Source organism: Protobothrops mucrosquamatus, unplaced genomic scaffold, assembly GCF_001527695.2.
Source record: "Protobothrops mucrosquamatus isolate PMUCROS unplaced genomic scaffold, P.Mucros_1.0 scaffold1157, whole genome shotgun sequence".
Classification (NCBI taxonomy): Eukaryota; Metazoa; Chordata; class Lepidosauria; order Squamata; family Viperidae; genus Protobothrops; species Protobothrops mucrosquamatus.
The window spans coordinates 121,545-132,049 of record NW_015387372.1 but is presented as its reverse complement, the minus strand read 5'-3'; the positions used below and the strand labels follow the sequence as shown (position 1 = coordinate 132,049).

The 10,505-nt window shown below is 58.4% G+C and overlaps 1 protein-coding gene across 2 annotated transcripts; it reads right to left on the bottom strand.

Annotated features, from left to right (window-relative positions):
- Nucleotides 1-4,067: 4,067 nt before the first annotated feature.
- On the bottom strand, nucleotides 4,068-8,854 carry FOSB (FosB proto-oncogene, AP-1 transcription factor subunit). 2 transcript variants are annotated; one of them, XM_015820673.1, is made up of 4 exons: nucleotides 8,723-8,854; nucleotides 7,155-7,478; nucleotides 5,622-5,729; nucleotides 4,068-4,553 (listed from the first exon to the last, which is right to left on the bottom strand). In XM_015820673.1, exons 1-4 carry the CDS (start codon nucleotides 8,852-8,854, stop codon nucleotides 4,068-4,070), a joined length of 1,050 nt encoding a protein of 349 aa, XP_015676159.1. The 2 variants fall into 2 exon arrangements, with proteins under 2 accessions (XP_015676159.1, XP_029140810.1); XM_029284977.1 differs by lacking the exon at nucleotides 5,622-5,729.
- Between the last annotated feature and the right edge of the window lie 1,651 nt (nucleotides 8,855-10,505).

The following is a 10,505-nucleotide window of genomic DNA, read 5'->3' as shown; positions in this document are numbered from 1 at the left end:
TCATGCTCCTGTTTGCTTGACTATCTGGTTTATTATATATATATATATATAGTTGTAAAATATATGTATTTATTTAAAACTACAAGTTTGTGTCGACTTCTCTGACTCCATTTTGGACACTGGCTGTGCAATCTTCTCCAGAGCACCTGAAGGCAGGACAAGAAGCAACGGATGGAAATTCATCAAGGAGAGAAGCAACCTGGAACTAAGGAGGAACTTCCTGACAGCGAGAACAATTAAATCAGTGGAATGACCTGCCTCCAGAAGCTGTGAATGCTCCAACACTGGAAGACTTTAAGAAGAGACTGGACAGCCACTTTTCTGAAATGGTATAGGGTGTCCTGCCTGAGCAAGGGGTTGGACTAGATGACCTCCAAGATCCCTTCCAACTCCAGCTATGCCGGCCTTGGGAATTCTGGGAGCTGAAGTACACAGATTTGGAGATCCCTGGCCTACGACAACTGCCGTTGGGGGTGGCAGCCATACGCCACCCGTGCCCACCAGCCTTCCTTGGTTCACCCCAGCACTGAGGCGTGGGTCAGACTAGAGTGGGAAGACCCTGATGCAAAACCCCTCGATCCTGGGGGGATTCTGGGACAGCCCCTCACTCAATGAACCTGCTTCCCACTGTGGTGGTTGGGAAAATACAGGAGGGGGAAATATAATCTGTGCCACTTGCATCTCCTGGAGGAAAAGCGAGATTTATTAAAGGAAGAAGCCCACAACAATCCATCTTCGCCAAACTCTCTGGAGAAGGACCTGATGCTTGGGAGGAAAGAGGAGCCCCTGCCCGGCTGCCAAGTGGAGGGGGACAGTTGCAGGGGTGATGGGGGCACGGATGGGAGGCCTTGGGGGGGAGGGGCCCTCGTGGGTGAGGCACGCAGTCCCTGGCCTCCGGAGTAACTTGGCGGTCAATCCGTCTCCCTCCAGCTTGGCTGGGAGTGTGGCCAGCAGAGGGAGCCCAAGGACCACAACAGCTCAGCCACCGCTGGAAACCCCAGGCAGTCCTCCACTTACGACCACGACTGAGCCCAGAATTTCTGTTGCTAACGGAGACAGTTGTTACGAGTTTTGCCCCATTTTACGACCTTTCTCGCCAGTCGTTAGGTGAATTGTTGCAGTTAACTTAGCGACACGGTCATTAAGTGAATCTGGCTCCCCCCTTCTTTGCTTGTCAGAAGGTCCAAAAGGGGATCACGTGCTCCCCCCTGAGACGCTGCAACCGTCGTAAGTACATGCCGGTTCCCACGCGCCTGGATTTTGATCACGTGACCCTGAATGGGCGCTGCAATTATTGTGTGAAAACCGAGCATAAGTCACTTTTTTCGGTGCCGTAACTTTGAACAGTCACTAAATGAGCTGTTGTAAGGTGAGGACTGCCTGTATTAGAACTTGTGAAAGGCTGCAAGGCGGGGGGCAGGTTGATCCAGAGTGGCTGGGCCGGCTGCTGCCACCGGACAAGGCAGGGCCAGTGGCCAACCCTCCTCCAGGACCAGGAGCCAAAGCGAGGAGGGGGCAGGAGGGAGGCCGGCAGGGACCCCGGGGGCCGTGGGCTGGACTGGGCGGGGCACCAGTGGAGCCTCCATATGCAACAGGACTCTACCTCAACAATTCCAGGAGATCAAATCTTAGCAGAAGACACCACCAGACAATAAACATGCTTGTTTTTAACAGGAGTGATGAAGCCTCTGTGGATCTTGGGGTGACACCAGGAAGCCCCCCACAAGGGCTTCTCATCAGCCCCACCCAAGCCCACCACCCGAGACACCAAGGGTGACGGCAGCGGGCGACCGGGTCTCAGTGTGGAGAAAGCCAGGCGGATCTACGGCTTGAGATCTTTTATTGCACTTCATTTTTTTTCTTTACATGAATTTGAAAAAATAGATCATATATTCATCATAAAAAGTGCATTTTTCCCAAAGCTGTCTTTATTTGCTGTTTTGCTGACCAGTTAAGTGCAGGGCAGGAGGGCCAAAGCAGGGGTCTCACTTCGCCTTCCCTCTACCAGCCCTCAGATGGCTTCATCAAATACATCACAAAAAAATATTACAGCACAAAGGGGTAAATAACAATAATTAAAAATAAAAATATCCCCCCAACCCCAGTAAGGATCTCTTTTGGCTTTTTTGTTTGTTTTTTTTATAAAAAGTTGGTTAAATAAAAGTCCATAGGTTAAAAAAATAAGATAATTAAAAAAAACACAACATCCAAAGCTTGGTCACAAGAAGAAGTTTTGGAAACATTCTGAATAGCATCTTGGCGAGTTCTGAGGAGCCGAGAAGCAGCACAGCAGCTCTCTCGGCCCAGAAACGCACTCCAGGCGGGTTCAGCAGAGGCACAGGGGGGAGCAGGCGGCACAAGACACCCCAGGGATGCAGAGCAGCTGAGGGCCCCCAGCACAAAAGGGGAAGCGTCCCTGGGTGGGAGGCTCGGGGGCCGCTCAGAAGGGCCGGTGCTCTCCAAGAAAGCGCACTTGGCACAGCTAGGGGGTGGGGTGGGGGCCCAAGAGCCCCCAGGCCAGGAGAAGCAGCCTACATGCCACAGGCCTGGAAAAGCAGCAGTGTGATTAGACCAAGGCAGGGGAGGGGGAGGCAGTGAGCAACCGAAGGGGTCACACTCCACACTACCAGTCTAAAGCAGCAGAGACAGATCCAGCAGCCTGGCCTGAGAGCAGACCGGCTGCAGCTGACCATCCTAAGTGGGATAATGCAATGAGTTCGAGGTGCAACTGGCCAAGGTCAGGAAACATAAACCCAGTCCCCAACTGCAGGGAAAGCGGTCACTCGCAGAAGTCCCTTCACAGTATTTGTCACCCAGCCCCGACCTCCCCCCAGCCCCTCCAGAAACCAGCCCCTTCAAAGAAACTGAGGGAGGGAGGTGGCCAAAGGAAGTGGATCCCTTCTAGGGAATGCAGAAAGTCCACTGGTCAAGCCCACCGGGTGGATGGACTCACTGAAAGCACCGCTGGGCCTGGCAGGAAGTGGCCAGCCCAACTACCACAACACTGCAAGAAAAATCTCAGCTGGTTTGGTGTTTTTTTTTTGCAGGCCCCCCTTTCCTTTGGCTTCTCGAAAGTTTCAGATTTTACCATTTCCTCCCAGATAAAGTGTTTTTATATCACTCATCAATCCCATTTCCAAAACTGGAAACCAGAATAAATCTTTAAAAGTCGACACTGACTTGATGGCACAATTAATTTGCTTGGCTGAAGGTTTCAGGGAGAGTCGAATGCCCACCAAAGAAATATCGCCCGGGCCTCAGAGAATCCAATGCCCAAAATCAGTCTTACAATTTGCAGAAGTCCACAGACGATTAAGAAGCAAGGCTGCAGCATTTTGGCCCACTTTAATATGACAAAAGCTTTCAGCAGGAATGTGCCCAAGTAATCCACACAACGTCTGTCCTGACCGGCCACTTAATGCGGCTTTTTCATCCTAGAGGAAGCAGATCGTGTAGGAAGGGAGCCCGGGTGATCCAAGACTCAGGATGCGAAGTTGACTTGCGAAAGCGGTAAAGTGCCAGTTTTAAAACCATGCAGCTAACACAGTTCACAAAGCCACCACAAGACGGGAGCTGGGTGAGGGCAGCATGGGGGGGGGGTCTTCCCCCTTAAGTTTTCCTCTCCGCAGGGCAGCCCCCTGGCACGGCCCCCTTTGACAGCAACAGTGATGAAGCGTGGAGAGAAACGGCATCGTCCAGATCCACCAAGCGTGCGAATTCAGTAGAAGGCAAATCCTGTTTCCAGGGGAAAAGGTGGGCTGGGCGCCCTCCGAGGAGAGGGACCCAACTCACACCCCAGCAACGTCCTCCTTTCTCCTCTCGATGTGGGCATCGGCCGAGGAGGGGGCCAAAGGACAACCATCGGCTCCACCGTGTGCTGCACCCCCAAGGAGGGAATGAGCGCATCGCAAGGGCTAGAGGCCGCGGCTGCAGCAGAGCGGGTTAGAGGCTCCCAGGCGGTGCGCCCAGGCACATTGGGGCTCTGGCCCCCTTTGCCCAGCCCGGCGCTGGCAGGGGTGGGTGGGCTGGCAGGCTAGACCCAAAGGCGCAAGTTGTGGGTTTGAGTGTCACAAAGCAAGGAGCGAGGGAGAGTTCAGAGAGTCCGGGGAGTGGTCGCTGCTGGCGTTCCGCTGGTGGCTGGCTCCGCAGGTGGCTCCCTCTGGGTAGGTGAACACAAACGAAGACGTATAGGAAGGGTTAACTGGGTACGGCTCAGTCAGCTCTTCAGCATGGCTAAAGTAAGAACTAGAAAACGCTACCTCCGCCGGGGCCGGGGCTACGGCCGGGAGTCCGCCCAGGACCTGCTGGTAGTGCAGAGGCACCGAGGCGTAGGGGGCCGAGGGCCCAAAGGGGTCCTCCTTGACCGGCATGGCCAGGGCGCTGACCTCTGCCGAGGGGCCGGGCTGCCCACTCAGTTCCGTGATGTCCTGGTAGGGGATTTTGCAGCTGCCCTTGTGAGTCACGAGGACGAATTCCAGCCGCTGCCGCTCCTTCTGCAGCTCCGCGATCTCCGACTCCAGCTCGGCTTTCTCTTCCTCCAGCTGGTCCGTCTCCTGGGGAAGAGGCAGCACCGGTCAGGCTGGGGCTGGAGCAGCCGGGAACTGGGGGGGGGGAGGCAACTGGGTCGGCCTGGAGCAGCGCTTCCTTGGTCTTGTCTGCTCCTTCCAGGCCCGTTGGAGACGCAGCTCAAGGGAAGCATTAATTGTTGGGACCCCTCCGCGCACCCCCCCGAACCCCACCTTCCAGGCTGCCCCCTGCTTGAAGGGGCAGGGCCCGGGGTCCCTCCCAGGGGAGACCTCTGGCCTCCGCGGGGCTTCGGGGGTCCTTCTTTGTGGGTTTGGCTTGGGCCGTGGCTCACTGCAGCAGACCCCCCACCGGACCTTGGTGAGGGAGGCAGAGGAAGCTTCTCCCTTCTCCCCTCCCCAAATGGCCCATGAGTGCAGGAGGAGGAGAAGGTCCAAGGGGGCCCCCTTCCTCGGCCACCCCCAAGCAGGCCGCTGGAAGACCCAGAGCGGTGCCCCAGCAGCCTCCCTGGCCTGGAGCATTCCACTTCGGAGGGCTGGTGGAGCAGCATCACCCCCAAACCTTACTTTCGGGAAACCCTGCCAAGTGCGGTCAGAAAAGTCAGGATGGCGTCGGCAGCAGCACAGAGGGAGCTCTGCCCGCTTTCTAGCAGCTGCGATGGCAGCTTTGGGGCTGCATTCTTGATTTTTGGACCGCCCCCCGCAGACCCCCCTGCCCCCTTGGAATAAAAGAATGAGCGATTCTAATTCAAAATCAAACATCCCTCCTCCTAAAAACAGATCAGAGCAAGTCCTCTCAAGGTAAAGTAACTCAAGGCCAGGGATCTATCCTGATGACTGGATCCTCGCTTAAGCAGGTCCGAATGGCCGAAGCCTTTGACTTAAGAGTCGGAAGGACATTTGAGGGACACGATCAGCCTGGATGGGGCTCCCACAGAGCCCTAATGAAATGGGGGGGGTTTGACAACATGCACCCCATGGGGCAGCCTCTGTGCAGCCAGAGCAGGGACAAGACACCAGATTCCCTCCTGGGGGGCTTTACAAGGAACAAGGATAACATTGACTCAGTCCCCCCCCCCCGTTTGCACCAAAACTCACCGCTTGGAGCCGGTCGGTCAGTTCTCGTCGTCGATTCCGGCACTTGGCAGCCGCCAGCTTGTTCCTCTCCCTGCGGACCCGGCGTTTCTCTTCCTCCTCGGGGGTCAGCTGTGCGAGCAGAGAGAACAGATCGATCAGGCCAGGGGGCCTGGCACTTCCTTGCAACTGGAGGGCAAGTTAAAGGCACCCCCAAAATGCGGAGGGGAAGATGGAACTGCGTCTTCACCCTCTGTGACAGATGGAGGGGGAGGGGAGGGAAGGGGGGGGAGGGAAACCAAACTTGCCTATTGGAACACTTTAAAGATCTTTAAAGCAAATTTATTTCAACCCCAGTTCAGTTTTCAAGGCTTGTTTTATGGTTAAGGCTGGTTTTTATCATGTTGGTTTTGCTTTTCATAACCTTAATGCCTTGTACCCTACCCAGAATCTTTTAGATAAGGTGGTCTATAAAACCTGAAAATTAAATAAATAGACCTAGCATATTTCTAAACCGATAATGCTCTAAATTGGGGCGGGGGGGGGAAAGTACCATGAAATTATTTTTCCCCATGAAACTCAAGAGTCTGTGTGCCTCACAAGAGGGGACTCTGCATGCACTGCAGTCCACTAGTCTTAAAGTTGCCAAGGTTGGAGAGCCTTGCCTTCTGAGAGCAACAGCGCTTAGATTTATCTACCGCTTCAGGCTGCTTTACAGGAAGCGGTTTACAGAGTCAGCCTGTTGCCCCCAACAAAAATCTGGGTCCTCGTTTTACCAACCTCGGAAGGATGGAAGGCTGAGTCAACCTTGAGCCGGTGAGAATCAAACTGCCCAACTGCTGGAGGCCAGCAGAAGGAGCCTGCAGTGCTGCACTCTGACCACTGCACCACCAGGCTCCACATATCTCCTCCTCAAGGCATGTCAAATCAGAATAGTACCTTATAGCCACAAGTAACTCGCCCAATGTTGGTTAATGCAGCTTTTGGTTCAGCAGAACTAGCTTCTGTTTGGCCCCAAATGTGGGGCTGGCAGAACTCGTCCTTTGGATTTCCTGGTAGCATTTGAAGCCATAAAGGATCATCAAGATGATCTTTGCAACCCATCAAACTCATCGCACCAGGAAGTTCCGTTTTCCAGATTTTTTTTTATTTTTTCAAAAATGAATGCGAGCTTAGCAAATTGCAGCGCACCCATTGCTGCCCTACCTGTATCTTCCTCCCAAGAATAGAATTGGGGAAGGGGGCTGCCTGCCAGGCGCTCTGTATTTCTTGAGGTGAATGTGTGTTTTTGTGAGCAGCAGCACTCCACACAATTCCCATTTTGTGAAAACACCCACAATAGATTCTCAGTGGTGAATGGACTGTTAGGGTGCTGGGGGACAATCCTCAGGAAGCCCTACTTCTTCTAGCTATATTAAGCCCCCCCCCCTCAAGGCATCCCAACTTCCAAGGACACAATACAGAAACTGGGAATCTCTTCTGGGAGATCTCAAACTTTTAGCAAGCAAAGGGAACAGAGTTCATGATCTCCTGGTCGAGGAATAAAAAGCAGCTCACCGTTTCTTCCCGTGCCCTTCGGGGCCGGGCCCTGCTGGACCGAGGTGGGGTGGCCACAGCCATGGGGGCAGTCGAAGGGCCAGCCCCATAGGTGCCCATTCCCGGGGCAGCGTAACTGGGGCCGGGCAGGTCATAGGGGTCCACTGTGGGTGGGGGTGGCCCCGAAGGCTGTGGCTGCTGCTGCTGCTGCTGCTGCTGCTGCTGCGAGTGGGCCATTGAGGAAATCAAGGTAGGCTGCACCAGCCACTGGAGGTCTTGGCTTGTGGATATAGCAGTCACTGTTGGCACAAAAGATCCGGGCATTTCCCCAAGGCCGCTGCACTCCTGGAGGGAAGCGAAGGGGTCACGTGCTCATTACAGGGGTCTGCTTTGAAAGACGGGGAGCACTTCCCGGGCTGCACCAGCCCCCCCCCAGGCGGTTCCACGGGCATCCCACGCCCAAAGCGGCCCCCATTTGCACTGCTCCGGTGTCCAGCATGCAGGGGCCCAAACTTGGGGGGGGGTCACCAGCCAGAAGGCAGCGCTCAGAGCTCTGGGCGGGCTCCCGAAGCCGAAAGCCGGCTCTGTCAAGCCCTGGCCGGGACCCCGAGCGCTGCTTGGCGGGGGCTTCCTCCTGGCCCGCTGGCCAGCCGAGATCAGCCCGCGGGGAGGCACGAGCCTCGGCGCCCGGAGCGGGAGGCGGGCACCCCGGCGGGCTCCGTTCCCCAGACCCGGGGGCTCCCCGGGGTCGCCCGAGCCGGGCAGGGGCCGGAGCGGAGCCCGGGGGCAGCCGCGCTCCCGGCCAGGGCGGCACTTCGAGACCCATCGTCCCCAGCGGGCAGGAGGTCCGGCGCTCGGCGGGGAGGCGAGCCAAAGCGCCGCCCCTCGAGCGCCGCCGGGCAGGGACGGCATGGCAGACGCCCGCCCGGGCAGCCCCGCAGGAGCCCTTCGCCCGCGACCCGCGACCCGCGTGGGGACCGGCCGGGGCAACCGCGGCGAATGCAGCCGGCGGAGGGGCGGGTCGGAGGGGGCGCGGCCCGAACGCCACTCGGCCAATCCGCGCGGCCCTCAGCCCTGCTCCTCCCCTTAGCAACGGGGGCGGGCCAGCCTTCCAAAATAACCCGCGCGCCTCGGGGAGGAGGAGGGGGAGGAAAACGCGCCGTACGTGCCTCACGTCAGTACGAAGCGTTCCAGTACGTCATGCGTTACGCACAACCCCGCCCCCCTTTCTCGCTCGCGTTCTCGCCTCTCCTCCGGGCCGCGTGCATGGAGGGATGGGACGGAGTTGGATTGCGGACGGCGGGGAGGACTTGGGGGGAGAGGGCGGCGACCCCCTTTGCAACGCCTCGAACGGCGCGGCGCCCGGAGGCCCCGGGAAAGACGCTCCGCGCGCAGGAACAGCCGCCCCGACGGGCCATGCAGGCGGGGGAAGCGAGCGGACCCCCCAAGTCTGCCCATGAGAGGGGCGGGGGGCGAGCAGCGAAGGACAGACGGGGGTCGCAAAGCCCCCCCCCCCGGATCGGACCATCCGCGCTGCTCCCGCCCTCCGCGGAGCCCCCAAGACCCGCAGCCGGGCGACCCTTCCTTACCTGCGAGGAGGCGGCGGCGGGGGCCGTCGGGCTCCCGAAGGAGTCCACCGAGGAGAGGTAATGGGACTCGGCCGAGGGGGACGAGCTGCACCGGGAGGTGGAGTCGTAGTCTCCGGGGAAGCCCTGATACATTTCCCTCGGGGGCGCAGGCGGGAAGCCGCGGCCGCGCGGGGGTCGTCTGGAAGCCAAGATGAGGGGCGAGCGGGGCCAGCCGGCGAGCGAGCGGCCGGCCGAGAGTGCCGCCGTCGCCGCCGCCGCCGCCGCGAGGTTGGTTCGGCGAAGTTGCCCCTGAGCGGAGCCGGCTGGCTGTGCTCCTCCTTCCTCCCCCGGCGGCTGTCAGTGCCCGCGGGGCAGGCGGCGCCCTGAGCGGCGGGGGGCTCGCCCGGTCCTAGATCCACGTGTTGCAACGGCGGGGCAGTGCCGGTGGCAGCGTCCGCTCGAGTCCGCCGGTTCCCGGGAGGAGCGCTCCTGCCTCCGGTTCCTGCAGCGCCCGCAAAGCCCGGCGCCTCGGCTCAGATTGCGGCGGCCACGGGGACGCGGGCGAAAAGCGGAGTCCAGCGCCGCCGGGATCCCTCGCGGCTCCGTCTCCGTCGCGGGTCAAAATCTTATGAATGAAGCGCGCCCGACAGCGGGGCTTATTTATACAAGGAAGGGGGCGGGTCCCTGCTCACGTCACCACTTTGGAGTCGCCGAAACCAGGCTCCCGGGCCGCCTGCGCGCCCCAAACTCGGGCGGTGGCTTGCTCCGGTCCCGGCGGCTCCTCCAGCCAAGCAGGGTCTCTCGTCGGCCCCGGCAAAGGGGTCTTTTTCAAGCTTTTTCAGGCGCCAAAGCAGGGGATCCCTCGCTCCGCCCTGCGGGTGTTCCTGTGACGCAATTAACCATATTTGGTCTTGTGCTGTGTTTGTTTGGTATCCTTAGCAATACGTCAGAGGGAATCCCTTTCTGCTAAGCCGCGCTGCTGCGGCCGCACCAGCCGCGCTGATCCGCCCCCTGAGCGCGCGCGGCTTTTGTTGGGTATTAATAGAAACTTTTACTATATTCTAGAAACGGCATGAAAGCTCCGCGGCGGGCAGGGAAGCGCGCAGAGGAAAAGCTTTCCCCTTGCCGCCGCGGACAAGCGATGCACGGTCCCTCCCCCCCCAGCCAGGGAAAGGAGGACATGCTGCACCCCGGCAAGGCCGTCAATGTGGGGAGCTCGCTGCCCCAGGATGGAAGGACGGCGGCCTTTCCGCCCAAGGGAGCCCGATTCCCGAAGGAAGGTAGACGGGTCCTTGGTCCGTCTTGGACAGCGGCTTCCCTGTCCACGCCCAGCCCATCGTTGGGGTGTGAAAGCTTTCTTCCCCGGGCGAAGTATTCAGGTGTTTATGGCCCACATTCCCACAACCACAGCAAGGAGGACTGGCACCTTGAGGCCGAAAATGTGCGCTTATTTATTCTGTATTGTCACTTAACCCATGCGAGAGCCTGCATTCAGCTGTGCTGCGGGTCCCAGAGCCCCTCAAGAGACCAGCGGGCACCCAGTCCCCCTAATCTCCAGGTGCGGTTTCATTCATAATCAGATGTATTACCGTTTCCAACAACCACTCTGCCACTTTACAGAGATGACTCTAACGGAGCTGCCATCTGAAACTGCCACCGGCTGGGTCAGCCAGGCTAACCAGTTACCCTTTAGCTGGCTCTGGGTTTGAACCCTTCCTGTGGGGGCCAGTTTCTGGGTCAGTGTGTTGCCCAAGTTCATGAACTGGGTTAATTGAGCAAGACATGGTTGACCTTACCAAGAAGA